The sequence below is a fragment of the Somniosus microcephalus genome, chromosome 5 (assembly GCF_052327205.1).
Source record: "Somniosus microcephalus isolate GS21.2 chromosome 5, FLI_Smic_1.0, whole genome shotgun sequence".
NCBI lineage: Eukaryota > Metazoa > Chordata > Chondrichthyes > Squaliformes > Somniosidae > Somniosus > Somniosus microcephalus.
The window spans coordinates 263,009,607-263,034,072 of NC_140991.1; the positions used below are offsets into that span (position 1 = coordinate 263,009,607).

The following is a 24,466-nucleotide window of genomic DNA, read 5'->3' on the forward strand; positions in this document are numbered from 1 at the left end:
AGTCCCACAATGGGACAAGGGGTGGGCTTCAACACCGCTCTTGCACTCCCTGAACAAATATGACTCAAAATGTTTTTTGTGGGCAAAGTAGAACGGTTCAGTTTTTATTTATTTCATGTTTTTAAAATTACCCATTAATCATCTAAAAAGTTCAAAATGTATACTGCTTTGGGTTTTGTTCTTTTGCGATAGGTCCATGGACAATGCAACAGATTTCTTCTTCATCTTTAAGTCAGTAAGTAGACATTTCTCTTGTTCGTGATTGGATAAGTCTCAAGAAGGGCTTCAATTTTAATTGATGTGCTTATGCACTTGTTTTTAAAAAGACCGTTTTACCAACATTAAAAACAGCACTCTCAAATAGTGCTTTTAGTAAGAGTCACTTGAGAAAGACTGCCAAACTGGTTAAAATCAACTGCTCCAAACCTTCTTTATAATGAACAGCTTTGTTTCTCACATCTCTAACCACCGTCATAGCCTTCATTTTTTTTAAAAAGGTACTAATGTCACCAGATTTGTTAAACGATGCATGGAAACTTGACACTGTCAGCGTTATACTGTTCAAAGTCCCAGTGACAACACAATTAATACGGTCGCTGGTCATCGAGTGCTCTTCTCATTTCTTCCGAATGCCAAGTAAGTTGTCCGACATGCTTTTCTTCCTCCCTGCATCCTCTGTTAGACTTATTACACCATCTCTTACTTTAACTCTGCATTTCCCCAAACTTGAATTTGTGGCTTTCTTTACCTTCTTCAGTCTATCCTGTCCTAAAATGCCTGGGCTTTTAAAACCCATGCTTGGTGTCACGTAATCCCCATTCAACCGAGACTGAGAGGTGAACCTACATGAGTATATAGCGAATAGCGTAGAAAAGCCAATCCAGAGCATCAGTTCAAACTAAACTGTGACAATAGAACAGGACACAGGCTCAAACTCGTAAAGCCAATTTAGGAATGATGTTCACAAAGTGATGAAGACATGGAATAGACTTCCAGGTAAGGCATTAAACAACTGCATGCTGTAATGGTGAGACTGGAAAGTCCTTATGGAGGGATGAGCCAAGATGAACCTGTTACTCAATGAAAGTATCACCTGTAATGCAGAAAAATCAACAACCTGCACTTATACAGCGTTTTTTAACATCGAAAAAACATTGCAAGGCAAAAATTAACCTAAGCCAAAGAAGCAGATATTAAGAGGAAGTGACTAAAAGCTTGGCGGAAGAGGTTTAAGCAGAGTCTTAAAAAGAGGGAGGTGTGTGGAAATGTTTACGGTAGGGCTAGGGGCCTCGACAGCTGAAGACACAACCACCAATGGTGGCACAGTGAGGGGGTATGCACAAGAAGCCGGTGCAGAGGACTGGAGAGCCTAAGTGGATGAGGGAGATTGTAGGGCTGGAGGAGGTTAGAGACAAGGAGTGAGGCTATAAAGGGATTTAGAAATGAGATTTTTAAATTTGGAGGTATTTTAAGATAAGGAGCCAATGTAGGTCAGCAAGGACAGGCATGATGGGCGACAGGAACTTAGTACAGGATAGGATACGGAAGGCAGTTTTGGATGAGCCGACATTTACAGAGGGCGGAGGATGAGAGGCAGACTTGAGAGGATTGGAATAGAGGTGACAAAGTCATGGATGAGTTTCAGCAGCAGATATGCTGACATCGGGACAGGCAATATTACAGAGGTGGAAGTAGGCTGTCTTTGTGATGGAGAAGTATGGAGTCAGAATCTCAGCTCAGGGTCGAAAAGGATGCCGAGGTTGCCATCAGTCCGACCCAGCCAGTAGATGGGAAATGGAATCGAAGCCTGGGGATCAAGTTTGAACTGGGGCCCAAGACGATGGCTTCAGTCTTACCAAAAGTTAGTTGGAGGAAGTTGCGGCTCGTCCAGGTCAAGCAGTCTGGCAACACAGAGGCAGTAAAATGGTCGAGAAAGGCGTTGGAGAGGTAGAGCTGACCCCATAATCGGTGAACGATGTCACCAAGGGGCAGCATGCAGATAAGAAAAAGGAGGTAGCCACAGATAGATCCTCAGTGGACCACGGTGTAATGGTGCGGGAAGTGAAGCATTTGCTGAAGATATTCTGGCTATGATCGTATAGGTAAGAGTAGAAACAAGCAAGGGTAGTCCCTTTCACGTAGGGCTTGAATTTTATGGGCCTTGTGCATTCCTAATTTCCTTCACCCTGCCATTGGCGGCCATGCCTTCAGCTGTCTAGGCCCAAGCTCTGGAAGTCCCTCCATAAACTTCTCTGCCTCTCAGGCGCTCCTGAAAACCTACCTCTGATCAAGCTTTTAGTCACCTGTACTAATATCTCCTAATGTGACGGTGTCAAATTTGATCGGATAATGCTCCTGTGAAGCACGTGGGATGTTTTACTTGGTTGAAGTTTTATGGTTACTTGCAAGCATAATTTTAAGATCTGTAGGTCTGTACCTGCACAAAGAATTTGCAGAGTACCAGTACAAACAGTCAATGGTTGGTCTACCAAAAATCAAAAAGGATAAACAAAGGGGAAAAAGTGAAAGAGTGGATGGCAACAACAAAGACAGAGGTGGTGGGCCTATAACGAAAGGTAAAGGTGAGGCTTAACTGTGTAGACTGTGTATGCAGCAAAAGTAACCCTAATCCTCAAAGTTGTACATAGCTACACACCGTACAAGTGTAGCACACGCAAACCCGTTACATATATAAATAGATAGATAAATGTACATATTGCTTTTAAGTCAAACAAATGAAATTCTTTCTGGACATCAAAAATGTTAATGTGGCTGTAACATCTGAGTCCAGAAGGGCTCTGGGATAAAACCTTAGGTTAACATAAGCATATATTAGAGCCTAATATTATTTTGTACCTCTTCCACTTTTATAAGCAATCCAAGGCCACCATTCTCAAAAATATAGGACAGAAGAGCAACTATTCTGTTAAACTACGAAGGGTCATCGACCTAAAACGTTAACTCTTTCTATCTCCACGGATGCTGCCTGACCTGCTGAGTATTTCCAGCATTTTCTGTTTTTAGTTCTGTTAAACTGTTCCATTCAGAAATAAGTCAAGTAAAGAAGTTTTATGGAAATCAATTTCTGAGCACCTTTAATACTAGACATGTAACAAATTTTCAATCCCACGGTTTTTTTGGGCAGAAAGGGGATCTATAATGCAATCAAAATATTTTAAAAATGAAAATCATGCATATTTTTACAATGTATATAAATATTTAAAGACTAGTTTACCGAATACAAATTCCACGATCAACGCATTGGCCAAAATCCAGAAATTAAAATGCTCAATTGGTTGATTTATCCACTGTAAAATTTTTAATTTAAAAAGGAATCCACTGGCGACAATTTGGTACTCCAGATACAGCCAGTGCGCCAAGTCCGCATGTCAAGACGCAGCTGGGTCCCCCGAACATAGAGGAGGAAACATCGGTTAAAATTTAAGGAGAGCAGAGACAAAAATCGCGGGGCCGCAAAAAAAATCTGCTAATGGAAACGTTATGAAAGGTCCTCTATGAAGGAGCAAATCGACCAGCTCCGCGCCAAAACCCCCCGTGGCGGCACGCTGTAAAGACTGAAAAACGGGGACGAACCGAGGGCCTGCGCCGAGAGGGTCAGAACAGGACCGGGCGATTGCGGAGGGAGACAAGCTCAGAGCCGTGAAAGAGAGAGAGAGAAAGCCGCTCTTACCGCCAGCGATCATAATGCAGCCCGGGCCACCGGAAGCGCACCAACAGCATTTATAATAAGTAAACACAATGAAATAAACCCTGGGGAGGATCCAACAGGAATCACCGCTTCTTTGGTCTCCCTCTGGCCTGTTTTCACCGGCGGGCCCGGGTCGATCCCCGACTCCTCGCCGCTAAGGCCGCCGAAACCAGCACTAGGCCGCGGCTTGTGCACACCGCCTCAGCCGAAGGCGGACCTCGCGCCTGCCGCTTTATTCATCGAACCGCCGCTTGCGTTTGACTTTACCTGGTTCTTCGCGTACGGTTTGCTGATGATGTGGTGCCTCTTGTTTCGGATTTTACCACCACCACCTCCTCCTGTCGCCGCCGCCATGTCTAAATCAGTCGGGCTGCCAGTCGCTCGCGCCTCTCTATCTCCTAGCAGCCGTGTCCGGGGGGTGGGGATGGGGGATTGGGATGGGGGGGAGGGGGGGGGGTTTCCACGCTCTAACGTCACGCTCACTCCGCGTTCTGACCTCCTCAACACGCACTTCACATACCGTCACCCGCGCGCGCAGGCGCCTTCCCTCTGGGGGTTTTTCCTTAACGCACGAAGTGCGCGCAAGAGCAAGCTTACGCCAGCTCGCGTCATCCTGCAACCTGACGCTTCCATTGGCTCGCCCTAACAAACGCTCCGCAAAGCATCAAGGGAGCGGAAGAAAGAACGGCGCATGCGCTGGTTGACCCCCCCACCCCAGTCGTGGAGATGAAATGACCACCGATTGAGGAGGGGACGCTCTGGGCAAAAACTCACTGCCGGTGGAGCAACGCATTCTGCGACGCTTGTGTCTGGACTTTCAGCTTGTACGCCTCAGTGAGCCGTTCAACCTTATCGGAACCGAATGTAACCAGACGGCTAAAAAGCCTCTACTGACGGTTCATTAGTGAACTGTTCCGCACATCGGTGTTGTGGGTGTGTGGGAGTTAACAACCATACAAAAATAAATTGAGACTGTTCATCTCGTTGAAAAGTATGTTTAACTGTAACGATAATTCGGGTATTCAAAATATTTCAAGACTAAAATGTCAAAGTTTTTTTTTAAAAGCCAAGAAATACCTGCAAAGAGTTACAAATCTAAAACAGAAAGTATTGGAAACACAACAGGAGCAGCTATAGAGGGAGTATAATATGTTAGGTTCTGCTGAAGAACACTGTCCAAACGTTACCTGTGTCATTTTACGAAACAACTGACAGCACTTCAAAAAGTTACTGGTTACAAAGCGCTTTGGGATGTTGAGGTCGTGAAATGCGTTATATAAAATTAAAGTTCTATTTTTTTTCTTTACAGATGCTAAGTGACCTGTGCGATTACAGCAATTTTTTTACATTTGTCTTTGGTTGCAGTGATCATTGCGTTCTAATCATTAATCTCAAATTCCTATGAAAAGCAAAATACTGCAGATGCTGGCAATCTGAAACTGAAACAGAAAATGTTGGGAACACACAGGTCAGGCAGCAGCTGCGGACAGAAGAGCTGCTTTAAAATCTATTCCCTTTCCTGCTTTTTTCTAGTTCTGACGAAGGGTCATCGTCCTGAGACGTTAACTCTGTTTCTCTCTCCCCGGATGCTGCCCTGGTCTGCTGAGTTTTTCCAGCGTTTTCTGTTATTTCGGATTTCCAGCATCCGCAGTATTTTGCTATCGACAGAAGAGTTCACTCGGTTCTGATGAAGGGTACTTACCAAAACATTAACTTGTCTATTCTCTCTACAACAGTAGCAGTTAGCCTGAATACTTGAAATTTTCAGCTGATCAGAGAGAGCCAGATCATGCCTGACAAACCTGATTGAATGTTTTGAAGAGGTGACTAAAGTAGTGGACAGGGGAATGTCTATGGACTTCCAGAAGGCATTTGATAAAGTCCCGCATAAGAGACTGTTAGTCATAGAGTTATACACCACAGAAAGAGGCCCGTCAGCCCATAGTGTCTGTACCGGCCATCAAGCCCTAACTATTCTAATCCCATTTTCCAGCTCTTGGTATGTAGCCTTATATGCTATGGTGTTTCAAGTGCTCATCTAAATGCTTCTTGAATGTTGAGGGTTCCTGCTTCTACCACCCTTTCAGGCAGTGAGTTCCAGATTCCAACCACCCTCTGGGTGAAAAAGTTTTTCCTCAAATCCCCTCTAAACCTCCTGCTCCTTACCTTGAAACTATGCCCCTTGGTTATTGACCCTTCTACTAAGGGGAAAAGTTCCTTTCTGTCTATCCCCCTCATAATTTTGTACACCTCAATCAGGTCCACCCTCAGCCTTCTCTGCTCCAAGGAAAACAACCCCAGCCTGTCCAGTCTCTCCTCATAGCTGAAGCCCTCCAGCCCAGGTAACATCCTGGTGAATCTCCTCTGCACCCTCTTCAATGCAATCACATCCTTCCTATAGTGTGGTGACCAGAACTGCACACAGTATTCCAGCTGTGGCCTAACTAGCATTTTGTACAGCTCCATCATAACCTCCCTGCTCTTATATTCTATGCCTCAGCTAATGAAGGCAAGTATCCCATATGCCTTCTTAACCACCTTATCTACCTGTTCTGCTGCCTTCAGGGATCTATGTACATGCACACCAAGGTCCCTCTGATCCTCTGTACTTCCTAGGGTCCTACCATTCATTGTGTATTCCCTTGCCTTGTTAGTCCTCCCAAAATGCATCACCCCACACTTTTCAGGGTTAAATTCCATTTGCCACTGTTCTGCCCATCTGGCCAACCCGTCTATCGTCCTGTAGCCTGAGGCTTCCCTCCTCGCTATTTACCACTCCACCAATTTTCATGTCATCTGCGAACTTACTGATCATACCTCTGACATTCATATCTAAATCATTAATATACACTACAAACAGCAAGGGATCCAGCACCGATCCCTGCGGTACACCATGGGACACAGGCTTCCAGTCACAAAAACAACCTTCGACCATCACCCTTTGCCTCCTGCCACTAAGCCAATTTTGGATCCAATGTGACAAATTGCCCTGGATCCCATGGGCTCTTACCTTCTTGACCAGTCTCCCATGTGGGACTTTGTCAAAAGCCTTACTGAAGTCCATGTAGACTACATCAACTGCACTACCCTCATCCACACACCTAGTCACCTCCTCGAAAAATTCAATCAAATTGGTTAGACATGATCTCCCCCTGACAAAGCCATGCTGACTATCCTTGATTAATCCTTGCATCTCCAAGTGGAGACTAATTCTGTCCCTCTGAATTTTTTCTAATAATTTCCCTACCACTGTTGGCTAAAGTTGAAGCTCATGGAATTGAGGGCAAGTAATTGGCTGAACGGCAGGAGACAGAGTGTAGGGATAATGGGCAGGTACGCTAATTTGGCAGGATGTGACTAGTGGTGTTCCACAGGGATCTGATTTGGGGACTCAACTATTCACATTAGGTGATAGAATAGAGAGCCACATATCCAAGTTTGCCGATGACACAAAAATAGTCAGTATTGTAGGCAGTGCAGATGGAAGCATAACATGACAAAGATATTAATAGATTAAGTGAATGGGCAAACAAATTTCAATGTAGGCAAGTGTGAGGTCATCCACTTTGGACCAAAAAAGGATAGATCAGAGTACTTTCAAAATGATGAAAAGCTGGAAACAGTGGAGGTCTAGAGAGACTTGGGGGTCTATGTACATAGATCATTGAAATGTCATGGACAGGTACAGAAAATAATCAAAAAGACTAATGGAATGCTCGGCTTTTTATCGAGAATACAAGGGGGTAGAAGTCATGTTACATCTATAGAAAGCCCTGGTTAGACCACACCTGGAGTACTGTGTTCAGTTCTGGGCACCACACCTGAGGAAGGATAGATTGGCCTTGGAGGGAGTACAGCGTAGATTTACTGGAATGATATCTGGACTCCATGGGTTAATTTACAAGGAGAGATTACACAAACTAGGGTTGTATTCTTCGGAATTTAGAAGATTAAGGGGTGATTTAATCACAATTTTCAAGATATTAAGGGGAACAGATAGGGTGGATTTGTTTCTGCTGGTTGGGGAGTCTAGGACCAGGGGACATAGCCTAAAAATTAGAGCCAGGCATGAAGTTAGGAAACACTTCTACACGCAAAGGGTGGTAGAAGTTTAGAACTCTCTTCCGCAAATGACAATTGATGCTGGATCAATTCATTTTAAATGTGAGATTGATGGATTTGTTAACTTAAGGGATATAGGGCAAAGGCGGGTATATGGAGTTAGGTCACAGGTCAGCCATGATCTCATTAAATGGCAGAACAGGCACAAGGGGATAAATGGCCTACTCCTGTTCCTATGTTCCTAGATGCTGCCTGACTTGCTAAGTTTTACCAACATTTCCTGTTTTTGTTTCAAATAGATAGCTGTTTGGAATCCTATTTGTATTATCAGATTAACAGTACTGTACCTCTCCTCAGTCTATTGTTTTAGGAGAGGAAAGAATATCACAGGTTATTTGTACTAAAACAATAGACTATTAGAAATACAGTACTACCACTTCACATTGCATTTGTAATGCAAATATGTCATCTTCTAATTAATTCTAAGCTTTACAGCATGTGCTCTACTTCTCTTTACTGCCTGATCTTGTATAAAGTTTGTAAAAGTGTCAGCTGTGGCTCAGTTGGTAGCACACTTGCCTCGGAGTCAGAAGGTTGTGGGTTCAAGTCCCACTCCAGAGACTTGAGCACATAAAGCTAGGCTGACATTCCAGTGCAGTGCTGAGGGAATGCTGCACTGTCAGAGGTGCTGTCTTTTGGATGAGTTGTTAAACTGAGGCCCAGTCTGCTCTCGCAGGTGGACGTAAAAGATCCCATGGCACTATTTCGAAGAAGAGCAGGGCGTTATCCCCGGTGTCCTGGCCAATATTTATCACTCAACCAACATAATAAAAACAGATTATCTGGTCATTGTCATATTGCTGTTTGTGGGAACTTGCTGTGTGCAAATTGGCTGCCGCGTTTCCCACATTACAACAGTGACTACACTTCAAAAGTACTTCTTTGGCTTTAAAGCGCTTTGAGACGTCCGGTGGTCGTGAAAGATGCTATATAAATGCAAGTCTTTCTTTTCTTTCTTTGCTACTTGGTAAGCCCAACATTTTAAATATACTCCTAAATATGAATAATAACAATGAAAAAGACAAAAATTCAGTCAAACTAAAAACTAAAGCCAAAATTATGTTGAGGAAATAATATAATTGAATGCCTGAGCTATAAGTAATTGAAGCAGTAAAATAAGTATTAATTGGTGTGGTCCTTTTTTTGACATGATCTTCTGTTGAAATACATTATTTGTCCTACTTAAACGTAGAGGATACAAGTTTGATTTAACATAATTTCTAAGTGCAGTGCTGATGTATGTAAAATTGTTGTCATGTCACAATGTTACTCATCGTCCATTTTGTGTGTGTGCGCAAATCCAAGTTGTTTGTGAACCTGTCTTGCTGACAGTGCTGTGGTTTGGGCCAGTGGATAAGTTACATACAATTGCTACTATCAAAATCACACAAAGGAGGATTTGAGCATCTTTGTCAGCTGCAACTACATTCTTCTCACTGAGACTCCAAAAGTTGCCATCCTAATGTTTGTCAATGCATTTGCAGGTGTAATTTCACACTGCTTGCCGCTCCTTCCCTGCCTGCTGTGTGTAAATGCCAGAAGGTCCATTTTTTTTAAGGTTATTTTGTATTTGTAACAAAATTACATCTTTACTATGACAGATTCAACACATTAGACAGCAAGTGGAACCATACTCATTCCCCTTCCCAGCATCTCCGCCCCCTCCCGACCCATTTTGCACCCTTCTGATGCATCCAAATGCCAAGGCACAGGCGTGAGCAGGGGGCTTGGACTAGGAGTCGCAATTGTGAGTGAGGGATGTATATGTGCCAGCCCAGCCTGCTCGAGGGCTGTGGTTGTTGCTTAAAATGAAATTTAGTGATTCAGCCAACTTATCACTAAATAGATAGGAAAAAGTGACCAATGAATAACTAATTAGCACAAAAGCAACAAATCAAATAGCTCATTTATTTTTCAAACTGCTTTCCGTGCCCAATTTGGTGTCTTACTTACCCCACTATATAACAAACAATTATTACATAATAAATACAATTAACAAAAATAATTAACCTTGCCCATGAATTTGCCTATCCCATTTTCTACTCATTTAAACAAGTTTTCATAATACACTCTCAGGCCTCAAACATATACACACATACATTTTATATACATTCACACATTTTAAAAAGGCTATCCAAAGCCTAGGAATTGCACCAATGAACTGCAGTACAATTGTCAATAACCACCACAGGGCCCAAACCTCCTGGCTCACTACTGTTCTAACAATCCATCTATTCCCAGCCCACTGCTTCAACATCCCACCTCGTTCAGTACTCCCAAATCCCCATGTACTCCCATACCCAAATGCCCCCCATCGATTTCATGCCATAGATTCTGTTGTGTGCGCCACAGTTCAACAACTTTTGAGTATTCCCAGCCCTTTTAGAGTGCTACCAGTCCTTGGTCTCCAAATATTGCCAAGCCTGTAAAAGTGCACCCAAGTCCTGCATGGCAACCTGCTAGATTACTTCCAGATCCCATCATACTCTCTGAGGCTGCAATCTGTTTATTTCCATGTGTTAACCACAACCTCCTGCTTCTCTCAGTTACAGCCACCCCTTTTCTCTCCCTGCCTGACTACACCCTTACTTTAAAAAAATCTTGCTTCATGCCCTGAGCTTTGAAAGAGTAAGAGATAAAAACTAAACAAATCAGTCAAGCAATGTGTCAAAGAGGCACACATTAATTGGAAGATGCACAGAAGAGAAGACAGAAGGGTGACTTGCAGAAAGGGTGAGAAACAGTGTGGATGGTAGAGAGACACATCAAGGTCTTAATGAAGAAAGTATGCAACAACCATAGAAACACAAAGGGATATAAAAATTAGAGCAGATGAGAGAAGCACAGAGACAGTTACAGGAAGAAACATTGGTATGTTGACACCAGTTAAAATGGCCACGGCATCCATTTTGACCAACTTAATTTCTGAATTGGTACTTTTGCAAAATTGCTGCTACATGTATGTGGAGCTATGAAACACGATGAGAAATTTATGCACACTGCCACATGGGATGAAAATATTCGTGTTATATAGAATGCAGCACACAAACAGGTCATTCAGCCCAACAGGTCTGTGGTGGTGCGAATGCTCCACACAAGCCTCCTCCCACCTACTACATCTAACCCTATCAACATGTTGTTCTATTATTTTCACCCTCGTGTTTATCTAGCTTCCTCTCAAATGCATCTATGCGATTTGCTTCACTTACTCCTCGTAGTAGCGAGCTCCACATTCTAACCACACCCTGGGTAAAGAAGTTTCTCAGGAATTCTTTATTGGATTTATAAGTGACTATGTTATATTTATGGCCCCTAGTTTTTGTCTCCCCCACATCTTTACATTGATCTTAATTATATTGGTCTCTGATGCACTGTTGGGTGGTTTAAAGGAGTTGTCATGTCTGTCAATATAAAACTGATGGCCCCCCCCTCCTTTTTAACAGGCTATATAGTAAGTTTGTATTTTTGTGAACTAAATCTATGACTGTGAAGGGAAGATAAAAGGTTTGAAGCTTGAATTGGCACTTTGGGGTGGGGAGGAAGGAAAATGCAGTTGTAACTGATGGGGAATGGGAAGGCAGAGTGCCAAGTAGGGGTACGGTATCATACTGGTTATGTTACTGGACTAGTAATCCAGAGGCCTGATTAAATAAATCTGGAATAAAAAGCTAGTACCAGTAATGGTGACCATGAAATTATCGGATTGTCATAAAAACCCATCGGATTCACTAATGTCCTTTAGGGAAGGAAATCTGCTGTCCTTACCCAGTCTGGCCTATATGTGACTCCAGACCCACAGCAATGTGGTTGACTCTTAACTGCCCTCTGAAATGGCCTAGCACCACCTTCTCAAGGGCAATTAGGGATGGGCAATAAATGCTGCCCTTGCCAGTGATGCCCACATCCCATGAACGAATAAAAAAAAACTAGGGTGGGATAGGCGAGAGTGCAAGCAAGAACTATATTGAGGAAGAAGAGTGCTAGCTTGAACTGAGTTGGAGGGGAGAAGAGTGCATGGCTGAACTGAGGGAGAGTGGTAGAAGTATGCCAATATGAGCGTGGAGTAGAGTGCTTTGTGAAACATTAGGGGTTACTGTATATCTGTGAGCCGGGTCTGGAGGGGTAGAGTGCCTCTCTGAACTGGAGGGCTTGATGCGAGAGTGACCATTGAGGTAGCCTTTAGGGAAGTGATGACCTGATTGGTCTGTTGAAAATTCAGATGTCACTTTTAAAAATTAAAAATCTATTTGCAAAATCTAAAAGCATTTAAATTAACCAGAATGCATCATTCTTAATTTAAAAATGTCTGAGAATGCCCCTGAATCCATGGCCAGTTTCGTGCCTCCAATATTGAAAATCATCCCCTCCCCGTTCCTCTCTCAGGCTTTCATGAACTTGTGTTTTTCTTCCAAAATAAGTGAATGTTGTGAATCCCAACAGCTTAATTACAAAGCTTGTGTAACTCCTCATTTTCACATGTCACAGCTTTGCTAATCACTTTTGTTAGTTTTCTAGGTTGGCATGTATGAGTAAGGTCTTAAAAGCTTAGTTCCTCCAAATAGTGGTCACGGAAAGTTAAATGTTTCGGGGCACAGAATTCACTTTGAAGTCCAAATTAACATTTACCAGCTACAGCACGCAACATTTTTTCCCAATTAGTTTAGAGTGAATATCATTCATCACTAGTTGAGAAAATTAGCTTGGCACTCATCCAGCTTTGCCAGACTTCAAGATTATACGAACAGATGGGTTGTGGGTGTCCTTAGGTTTTAATGATGGTCACGGGAACTGAGGTCACAAAGTCCAGACTGCCAGGGGCTCTTCGACAGAGGCTTTTAAATCAAAACAAACCTTCACTGTGCCGACCTTACAGCAAGAAGGTATAATTTTCACAAACTACTACCTACATACTGTACCAAAGTACAGAATTACAAAAGAATACCTTCTTCATTGTAAGAGTCCATTTCTCAGATTCAGAGGCATTTTATTAGCATATAGATATTGCTAAGTCACCCGACACATTCAGCTTTAGCATTTCAATTGATCTTTTTGCAGCTGGGAAGTTTTCCATCACCTTCCATGGGTACTGATTTTTAGTAGTAAATACATTGAGTTAAAGACCTGAAGCTACTTTCACAGAACTATTAGAAAGTTGCAAGAAATTACTCCGGTTCTAGGTTGTAGACACCGATCAGAATAGGGTTCTTTCAGACACATCTCTGTTTCTAGAATAGCTATCAAATGCCTATCACTATTTAGATGACCAGCTCGTGATGGTAAAAAAAACAGGAAGGAGCTGGAGGCTGTTTCCCAGATAGAATGTATCTGAACCGAGCTTGGCTTCCTTTGCCCATTTAGTACGTTGAAAGAAAGGAGTATTCGAGTGCTAATCCTCCGATATCCAACATCTCCTCAGAAGAGTAAGTGTTCTAAATGTAGCAACTGATCTTGAACTCAGATTGCTGAGATCTAATTGAGATCTTGGTTTCAGTTGAGCCAACTCAGGAATACTTGAATAACCAGCCAGTATCTGAAAAAAATGCCATTTACACAACAAATGCAACTCTGATCATCCTTGAGAAATTCCAGCTGGAACTCTTTATAGCAGTCATATTCTGGACCATATCAAGTCTAGTATCCAAGCTACATGATAGTTTCTGTGCATTAAGAAATAGCTGTAATTCTTCAGATTTGCTAACTACTTTGTATTGGTCTTCACAGTAAAGGTTGAGGATAAAAAGCAAGTGATATGAGGAAAATTAAAAATAAATCACAGGAAGGAACTTACTAAATTTAACAAAAGTAAAAAATGGTAATGGAGAAAATAATGAGACTAAAGATAAAACAAATATCCAGGATCTGATTTTTAATACCCATGGGTGGAAACAGTGAGGAAATTGTAGATGCTCCAGATTCAGGAGATATCCCCTTGGATTGGAAAATTGTCAATGTCACTCCATTATCTAAGAAGGGTGGGAGAGATAAAACTAGGAAATGATAGGCCTATTAGTCTAATGTATGCTGTGGGGAAGTTAGGTGAATATATTAGGGATAGTGACTGAGCACTTGGACAAATATGGATTGATCAGCAAGCCAGCATGGATTTGTAAAAAATCATGCCTAAAGAACCTAGTTGAATTTTTTGAGGAGGTAACTAATGTGGTAGATAAAAGTGTCTATTGATGTTATTTATATGGACTTCCAGAAGGCATTCAATAAGGTTCCACATAAGAGATGGTTAACAAAAATGGGAACACATAGAATTGAAGGCAACATATTGACATGGGTAGGGAATTGGTTAGGAGGTAGGAGACAGAGAGTAGGGATGACGGGTATGTACTTAAATTGCCAGAATCTAATTGTGTCCCCCAGGAATCTGTACTGGGGCCTCAGCTTTTCACTAGATTTATAAATGACTTAGATGTAGGAATAGAGAGCCATATCTTTAAGTTTGCTGACAACACCAAGTAGGTAGCTCAGTAAATAGTGTAGATGGGAGCAGAAAGTTGCAAAGGGACATTGATTGTTTAAGTGGGCAAAACTATGGCAGATGAGTTCAATGTGGGGAAGAGTGAGATTTAGGGTTCCAAATGCAGAAATCACTAAAAGCTAGAGGGCAGGTACAAAAAATAATTTAAAAGGCTAGTGGAATAGGAAATTCAGCACCTCGAGCCTGTTCCACTATTCAATTGGATCATGTTTGATCTGTATCTTAATTCCATCTACCTGCCTTGGTGTTGTAACCCGCAATACCCTTGCCTAACAAAAATCTGATCAATCAGTTTTGAAATTTGATTGGCCTAGCCTCAACAGCTTTTTGAGGGAGAGAGTTCTAGATTTCCACTACCCTTTGTGTGAAGAAGTGCTTCCTGACATCACTCCTGAATGGCCGAGCTCTAATTATAAGATTTTGCTCCTTTGTTCTGGATTTCCCAACCAGAGGAAGTAGTTTCTCTCTATCTACCCTATGAACTGATTGATCATCTTAAACATCTCAATTAGATCACCCCTTAATTTTCTATACTCGAGGGAATACAAACCTAGTCTGTGCAACCTGTCCTCATAATTTAACCCTTTTTAGCCCCGGTATCATTCTGGTGAATCTGCGCTGCACCCCCTCCAAGGCCAATATATCCTTCCTGAGGTGCAGATGGGAGAACAGGCTCAAGGCGCTGAATGGCCTACTCCTGTTCCTGTGTTCAGGTCAGGACAAGGAATCGCAGCTAACAATTGTGATTGATGATAACAGCATTACTGTAGTCCCAGAGGGCAGACCTTTTGTGATATCCTTTCAATTAAACTTTTCTTCCAAATACTGTTAGACTTAACAGTTGGTAAAGATATATTCTAGCTCAGTGTGCTGAAGATCAACAGCTGGCAGGCAGCCAATGAAAATGGCCACCATTGGGTAGCTCCCTCTTTATGACAAAAACACCCAATGGACACAAGACATGTGGGCCTATAAAAAGCTCCACGTCACATCCACAGAATAGAATTGCGAGCAATGTGGCTATCCCTTATACTACTTCTTCAGATCCAAGATTCCCATTGGGAGAGAACATTGCAGTGTTTAAGTACATAAACAGAGGGAATGGCATTACCAACTTTTTCTTTAATTATAATTCTAGAGATTTGAAACTGGTATAGGGGGGAAGATGGTGTTCAATAGTTTTGCACTTGATAGGGACTCAGAACAACATGACACACCTTCTCAGCAGTATCATTTAGCACCTTGGAAGGTGATCAACCAACATGTCTTTTGGAAGCAAGAATAAGATAAACTCCTTCATTATGAATTAAACATTCAAGAAATTTTGCTTCAGGACCTGCTCATAAAATAGGAGGTCTTATTCTTGGCAGGGGAGAATCTTACAAACACAAGGGAGGCACAGGTTGATCCTACTTGTTAAAGAGTGGACATTAAAACTGTGGCCGTTAAGAGTTCTCTTTTCTCATAAAAAGCAACTTACTGATACTCTGGCATCTTCAATTTGCAGTTGACATCTTTTTATTGAGATAATCAATTTGAGCATGCAAGCACCACGGCACGTGATGGGCAACATTCTGGCTTCAAAGAAGCTCATAATTAGGCTATGAGCAAAACAGCACTGTGAAAGTTGGCATTATATAGACGAAGACCCTATTTCTTGAGGCATACTTCAAAATCATAAAATACCCAGTTACATCAGGGTGCATGGAGAAAGCATATTGTCTCCCTTAGAAGGGGACTCAGAAAACACACTTTGATATCCAGATTCAAAGTGACAACCTGGGAAACTACATCACCTCTTAATTCCATATCTTAAGAACTGAATCTAAATCTGTGAAAACTTGAGTGTTCAATTACAATTAATATGTTCCTCACACAGACAGCTGCCAAACTGGAATACATTTCAACTGAGACAGAACATTTGCATCCACGGATCATCCACTCGTTAATCTCATTTCAGCAGGTAGTTGAAGAACAGTTCTCAAATCCAATGGTAATTTTTTTACACAAGCTGTTTGCTAATTTTTTAAGGAAATTTCAGTCCCTGCTACACATAGAGATTCCATCATGTAGATGTTGGAAAGGCTTTGCATACTTATCGACAAAGAATATGTGAGTAAAGGAAAATTCTTCCTAAGGAAATAAAACTGGGTAAATGTGTTAACAAAACATATTGGTTAAATAGGGTGCATCTTGCATTACAATCAGATGAGTGTGCAGACATGAAAGATTCTTCCTCTCCTCTTGGTTAAGTGCATTTCTATAGAAGCAGCATCCACTGCTTGGGCTCACTTCTAACATTTTGCTTTACAAGATATCTGGAAGGTAGCCACATGAAGTAACAACCCTTCAACTCATAACTGTTTGGGTTTGGCTACAAATACAGATACACAATGTGCAACAGCTGTACAAGACTCAGCCTTGGCTCCTAAACAGCAGACCCTTTCTTCCTTAAATACTGCATTATAGGAAAGCTATCAGTGGTATGTAGAGTACACTAAACAGAAGAATGGCTATTTACCACCAACTGTAGTTCAATATTTTGATTGAAATAATCTTCCTCGTACCAAATTCCTCCCTTTGGGTCCCACAGAAGATTGGGTTCCTGAGTTGATTTTCCTATTGATGCTCTCTTAAAATCTTGTTTTGTGTTATGTTCAATAAGCTCTTATGACATAATTTCATTGATTAAACTGTTAATAGTTATATTTGTTACTCATTGCACACAATTGCTAATATCTGAAAAGGCAATGTAGTCCATTAAAACAGCAGTACATTTCTTAGTGGTCTCTAGAGTTTGGTTCACTTAATTTTGTTAGATCCGTGTGTTAATGGAGACACGGAATGCAGGAGTTGATTTAACAAGTGTTTACTGAACAAAGTCTGGAGGTGAACTAACAACACAAGACGCTACACAGGCTCATATACCTGAGTGGTCACTACCGGTACTACAGCATACAGGGGCCCCAAAAACATAGTTCATCTTAAAGGTACATACACTACAATTCCTCCCCTTTTAGATAAATAGTACATAACATTTTAAGTAATCATTAAATAACATTTTTACAAGAACAATAATATACACATTTGCTGAAGTTAATCAATTACAAATTCAGTCTCTCTGGAGGCTTCCTGACTCAGTCCGGATAACGCCTCGGTGGTGTAGTAGGTTCTTTTGGCAAGGTCGATTCGGTTTCAATGCTAGTGTCGGGTTCATCTGGTTCCAGTATCACCGGATCGGAGGTAGATACTATGGGTATCTCTGCTTCATCACTAGGCGTATAGAGTTGTGGTGTAGGTTGTCCTTTTTCGGATGACTCTGATCTGGTCAGCATGGCGCCTTATTATGCTTTCTCCAATGTCCACGGTATACATCAGCGGTCCTAGTCGTGTGCAAATAGTTCCAGGCTGCCATTTCTCGGTACGGTAGTCCCGGGCCAAAACTGGTTGACCTATCTGGAAGGTTCTAGTTGGCCTTTCATTCATGCTTTGAAATTGCCGGTTTTCTACGTCCCTTCTGACGTTTGGCTTGACCAAATCCAGCCGGCATCTTAGTCTTCTATTGAAAAACATCATGGCGGGGGTTTGGTTTGTAACCACGTGTTGCATTCCTGTACGCATACAAGAAGTTATCTACCTTATGTTGTAGATTTATGTCTTCATTACCCATGGCCTTTATGGCCTTCTTGAAGGTCTGGACAAACCTTTCAGCCAATCCATTGGTGGCGGGATGGTATGGGGCGGATGTGTAGTGCTAAACCCCATTGTTTTTTAAGAACTTCCTGAATTCTTCGGATACAAATTGCGGTCCATTATCAGAACAGATCTGTTCAGGCAGCCCATTCCTGGCGAATATGGTCCTTAATACTGTGATGGTTTTTTCCGTGGTGGTGGAGGACATCTTTATTATCTCTGGCCACTTGGAGTGTGCATCCACCGCGATTAAGAACATTGAGTCCATAAATGGACCAGCAAAGTCGATATGTACCCTTTGCCATGGAGATGAGGGCCACTCCCATGGATGTAGAGGGGCTTGTGGTGGGGCGTTTTGGACCTTCTGGCATCCTAGACAGCTCTTGGTCATTTCTTCGATGTCTCCATCGATACCTGGCCACCACACAAACGCTCTGGCTAAGTTCTTCATTTTCACTCCACCCAGATGCCTCTCGTGAAGCTCCTTTAGCACTCTATCCTTGAGTTTGGGTGGAATCACCACTCTGGATCCACACATCAAGGTTCCTCGGCACACTGACAGCTGTTCTCTTCTTTGCGAGAATGCTGGCAACAGTGGTTCGCCATGTGCTGGCCATCCCTTCACTGTTAAATCGTAGACTCGTGAGAGAATCGGGTCATTTCGCGTTTCCTTTTCAATGGTAGAATTTGTCACCGGTAGACATTCCACAATGGTCGAGTGGAATATCTCCACTGGGTCCACTGTAGGTGCCTCTTCCACCGTTGGCAACGGTAGGCACGATAACCCGTCAGCATTCCCATGCTGTTTTGTTCCTTTGTACTCTATGTCATATTGGTGTGCCCCTAGGAAAAGGGACCACCTCTGTAGCCTTTGCGCTGTCATAATGGGAACGCCTTTTTTAGGGTTGAATATGGAGACGAGGGGTTGATGGTCAGTCAACAAGGTAAACTTTTGTCCGTGTAGGTAATGGTTGAATTTCTTCACCCCCCACACCAGGCTGAGTGCCTCCCTGTCGATCTGGGCATAGTTAGGCTCAGCTGAGTTCAATGAGCGTGACGCAAAAGCTATCGGCCGCTCCGAGCCATCAGGGAATCTATGCGATAATACCGCTCCCACACCGTAAGGGGATGCATCGCACGCCAGTCTGATTGGCAGTGATGGGTTGTAATGAGCCAACACTTCCCTGGACGTGATCAAGCCTTTGCATTTATGGAAGGCACGTTTACAGTCTTCGCTCCATTTCCAAACTACTCCCGTTTGTAGCAGTGCGTTAAGCGGGTGCAGAACCGTCAACAAGTTTGGTAAAAATTTATGATAGTAATTTACTAATCCCAGGAACGACCTTAATTGTGAGACATTTTCAGGCGCTGGGGCCTTTACGACCGCTTCAATTTTTTCAGGTGACTTATGCAACCCTTCTTCATTAATGACATGGCCACAATATGATATTTGTTTCTGGAAAAATTCGCATTTGGGGCGATTTGCTCGTAGGCCCCGTTCTCTCAGCCTCGTGAGCACCTGCTCCAAGTTGGCAAGGTGCTCGTTGTCGTTTTCTCCTGTTACAAGGATGTCGTCTAGGTAGCATTGAGTCCCCGGAATCCCTTGCAGGACTTGCTCCATAGCTCTTTGCCAGATAGCCGGAGCTGATGCCACTCCGAAAACCAGTCGATTGTACTGGTACAGGCCTTTGTGTGTGTTTATCGTGGGATACTTTTTAGAGGCCTCCTCAACCTCCATCTGTAGATATGCCTGTGCTAAGTCAATTTTGGTGAAACGTTTCCCTCCGGTTAGTGAGGCGAAAATATCTTCTATCCTCGAAAGAGGATACTGTACCGTGTGAAGAACCGGGTTTACAGTCACCTTGAAGTCCCCACAGATGCGAACTTTTCTCTGTTCTTCAGATTTATCATTATTCAACATTTTCTTCATGACCGGGACGATGGGTGTTGCCCACTCGCTCCAATCTACCTTGGATAACATGCCTGCTTTTTCCAAATTCTCCAGCTCTGCCTCGACGGCTGGACGAATTGTGTATGGCACCGGCCTTGCCTTAAAAAACTTGGGAATTGCCGCATCTTCCACTTTTATTGAGGCGGTGGCGCCTTTCAGGGTTCCTAGTTCCTGTTGAAACACTTCTTTGGCGTTAGCCAAGATTTCTTTTAATCGTCCAGGTATGACGTCATCATCATTTTTTTTCTTACTGGTCACCGTCAGTGCCTGAATGGAGTGCCAGTCTAAACGTATCTTTCTGATCCATTCACGTCCCAACAACGGTGGACCACCATCTTGCAGAACGTATAAATACAACTTCTGTATTTCCTTGCCGTTGTATACAACGGGCACCCTTATTTTCCCTCTGGGGTATACTTTCTGCCCCGTATATGTCTTCAAGCTAATGGATGTGTCTTTCAAAGGTATATGCAGAAATAGCCGCTCGTAATCCCGTCGACTCATGACGGTCAGAGCTGATCCTGTATCTAGCTCCATTTTGACTGGGGACCCCGCTATCGTGAGGGTAACCCAAATGGTCTGGTAATCTTCTTTGGCAATTACATTATGTAATTTGAGACAGCTTAGTCTCTTGTTTCCGGAGTCGCTATCGCTCCTCTGGTCTTCGGAGCTACTGTCCGTCATCATTTGTACCTTTCTGTACTTTTCCTTATTGACCTTTTTACTGTCAGCGGATTTCTTTCCAGATCTGCATACATGTGCAATGTGTCCCATCTTTCCGCATTGCCTGCATGCTTTGTCCTTGAACCAGCAGTCCCTCTGGTCATGGGTGGATCTGCCGCAGCGATAACATCTCTCGAAACCCCGTGTCATTTCATGGGTGCCGAAGTCCTGTGGCTTTTGCTGTATCTCTGCAGCTCCTCTTGCTGCTGCTTCGTATGATACAGCCACACTGAAAGCCTTGTCCAGTGTCAAATCTTTCTCAGAAAGTAGTCTTTTCTGTGTTCCTTCGCTTAGGAGACCGCAGACGAATTTGTCTCGTAGAGAATCTGCCAGTCCTGCCCCGAATTGGCAGTGCTTTGACAGCTTTCGTAATTCAGTGAGGTAATCAGCGTTACTTTCATTCTTGTGCTGCTTCCTCCTGAAGAATTTGAATCGTTCCGCTATCAGCAGCGGTGTTGGGTTTAAGTGCTCCTGTAAGGTATCAACAATCTCCTTAAAATTCTTGTCCATCGGTTTGGCTGGAGTGATCAAGTTTCGTAACAGCCCTTGCGCCCATCAGATTTAGAAGTACCGATGCCTTATCATCCGCTACTTCATTCGCCTTGCAATATACCTCCACTCTTTCCACATATGTGGTCCAATCTTCTATATCACTATCAAAAGCAGTAATATTGCCAGTCTTCGGCATCTTGAAAATCTAAAATGACGCTTCCTGCGCTTTTCTTTCTTCCCCGCCGAGTTAAGATGGCACCTCCCGCGCTTTCCCGCCGCTGCCGCTCTCCACGGTTCCCGTTGCGACCTGCAGCTTTTCGCGGTATTTCTATTTTTTTAAATATATATCGCTTCAATAGTTTCTCCGTTACTTGGAGAACCGTTCCCATCGTGGAGCGGACCCTCTGGGACTTTCCCCTCCCTCTGCTCGGTCCGAACGCCGACCTGTTTTGCAGCACCGGCCGCGCCCGGAGTGCTCCACCCTCTCTCTCTTTGCTTCTGCTTCCCGACTCGCTGCCCGGCCCCGTTGTAGAGCCACCCGATCGCGCTCTAGCCCGCCGCAGCACAGGATCAGTGCACTACCTGCCACCAGCCCATTTAGCTGGGGAAACCACAGACTGGAGACCAAGCCTGGCCCTCGTTTTCAAGTTTCTTCGAGTTATTTATTTATTTATTTTTTCTTGCTTCTGGCTTCGACCTTCGTCTGAGAAATCGATCCCCTTGAGGTGCTGCCGAATTGCAGGTAAGTTCGTTTCTAACTCGTCGCCACTGTTAGATCCGTGTGTTAATGGAGACACAGAATGCAGGAGTTGATTTAACAAGTGTTTACTGAACAAAGTCCGGAGGTGAACTAACAACAACACAAGACGCTACACAGGCTCATATACCCGTGTGGTCACTACCGGTACTACAGCATACAGGGGCCCCAAAAACATAGTTCCTCTTAAAGGTACATACACTACAATTTTAAGTTACTGATAATTCAATTTTATTCAGCAATAAATTCAAACTTTCCTGTGCTATTTACATTGCTCAATTCAAATTTATTTTAGCTACAAAAAGAAACTTGAATTATCAGGAGTGGACGACATCCTCACCACTACCATGCTAAAAACTGAAGATAATTGTGTTTTTAATATAGTTCATGGGACGTGGTGTATAGGAAGAGAAATTAACATTCAGTGTTCCAGCTAAAACGTCTTAAAGGGCAATGCCCCTAATTATTTTCCTGGTTTCATTCCCCGCAGTGTTGCTGATGGGTATTCTGGGCTTTGGTGTGCAATTGTGATGTTTAGCTGCTAACATAAGAAATAGGTGCAGGAGTAAGCCATTCGGCCCCTCGAGCCTGCTCCACCATTCAATAAGATCATGGCTAATCTTCCACCTCAATTTCCACTTTCCTGCCCGATCCCCATACCCCTCGTTTCCCCTAGAGTCCAAAAATCTATATCCCAGCCTTGAATATACTCAAAGACTCAGCATTCACTGTCCTCTGGGGCAGAGAATTCCAAAGATTCACAACCTTCTGAGTGAAGAAATTCCTCCTCATCTCGGTCTTAAATGGCCGGCCCCTTATCCTGAGACTATGTCCCCTAGCTCTAGACTCTCCAGCCGGGGAAACAACCTCTCAGCATCTACCCTGTCAATTCCCCTCAGAATCTTAAATGTTTCAATGAGATCCCCTCATTCTTCTAAACTCCAGAGTATAGGCCCAATCTCTCCTCATAGGACAACCCTCTCATCCCAGGAATCAATCTAGTGAACCTTCGTTGCAGCGCCTCTAAGGCATGCATGTCCTTCCTTAAATAAGGAGACCAAAACTGTGCCCAGTACTCCAGGTGTGGTCTCACCAAAGCCCCGTCACAATTGTTGTAAGACTTCCTTATCATCACATTGCTGTTTGTGGGAGCTTGCTCTGCACAAATTAGCTGCCGCGTTTCTTAGAGTACAACAGTGACTACACTTCAAAAAGTACTTCATTGGCTGTAAAGCGTTTTGGGACTTCCAGTGGTCATTGAAGGCACTATATAAATGCAGTCTATTTTTCTAACAGCCCGAGATTTGCTGCCCACTTTGGGCATGTGTGAACAGCAACCATTTCTTCACTGGGTGTTAGTCTCATTTTCATTCCCCGTATGAAGTGATAAGTCTGCTGACAGAAACAAGATCTTGAATGACTCAGTGAAACCTCCACCCATTGCTATTTTCATTATTTCTTGATATTTTAAAAATGTGTACAGAAGGATTTGATCTCTTCCCTTGCATTATATAGTCACATCTTAATAAAAATACACTTTCCTGCTCAAAGCCACACATTTGCAAATGACTACTACAGTTGAAACTTTAAATGTAATCATTCTATGATTTAAACTCTCCTCTAGTATTATACTAATCACAATCTCCTAAAACTACCTAACTGAAATCAATGGAATGGAGGGAAGAAACTGGAGAGTATGAAGGGCATCTCCTCAAAGATGGTGAGCAATGATCAGTCTGCATAGCTTGAGAGAACTCGCTGTGCTCCTGATGAAACAATTCTCAACACAACCAATTATACAGTCCACAGTACGTGTCCCATACGTGAGGAAACAGCATTGGAGGGGAATCACCAAGCAATCATGTCCTTTAAGGAAGGAAATCTGCCGTCCTTACCCAGTCTGGCCTATATGTGACTCCAGACCCACAGTAATGTGGTTGACTCTTAACTGCCCTCTGAAATGGCCGAGCAAGCTACTCAGTTTTAGCAAACCACTACAAAGAAGCATAACGGCACTGTGGGAATACCTTCACGACACGCACTGCAGCGGTTCAAGAAGGCGGCTCACTAAAAATTAACTGTGGTGTCGCTATTTAGTAAATAGTCACTGCAAGCAAAGATGAAGCATACAGCTTTATAAAAAGCTACCCCCGGTGATCGATGGCCCGGTTATACTGCGTCAGGCAATGCAGCATCATGGAGAGGAATACAGTATTTCACAAACATGGAAGGCCATATTCCCTCCACACCGCATTGAATCGTGTCATCCCAGTCTCAGTTTTCATTCATTGTCTCTCCTATTACAGTGCCTCAGTTATTCTCACCCTCCCTCCAAGAAATCAACCACCAAAAGGAATAAAACAGGAACAGCAACAAAAAGATAAAAAGAGACGCAGAGAGAAGGGAAGTCAGTGAGGCGAACTTGGCCTGTCTTTTCAGGGCCACTGCTCTTAATTGGCAAATCCAAGTAATTGTAGTTGGCTGTAAACTGTTGAGGTCATTCAGAGAGCAACTGTAAATACATGTAAA

General features: G+C 43.0%; 1 protein-coding gene across 4 annotated transcripts in view; it reads right to left on the reverse strand.

Annotated features, from left to right (window-relative positions):
* Window positions 1-4,316, reverse strand: part of nup153 (nucleoporin 153) — a 70,750-nt gene extending 66,434 nt beyond the window's left edge. For 3 of the 4 annotated variants that reach the window (XM_085988903.1, XM_085988902.1, XM_085988900.1), the window contains exon 1: window positions 3,977-4,315. In XM_085988903.1, coding sequence (XP_085845029.1) covers window positions 3,977-4,063 — 87 coding nt within the window. In that variant the 5' untranslated portion in view covers window positions 4,064-4,315. Of the gene's footprint in view, window positions 1-3,976 lie in introns of all 4 variants that reach the window. The other variant, XM_085988899.1, reaches the window with a different exon arrangement.
* Window positions 4,317-24,466: the final 20,150 nt, after the last annotated feature.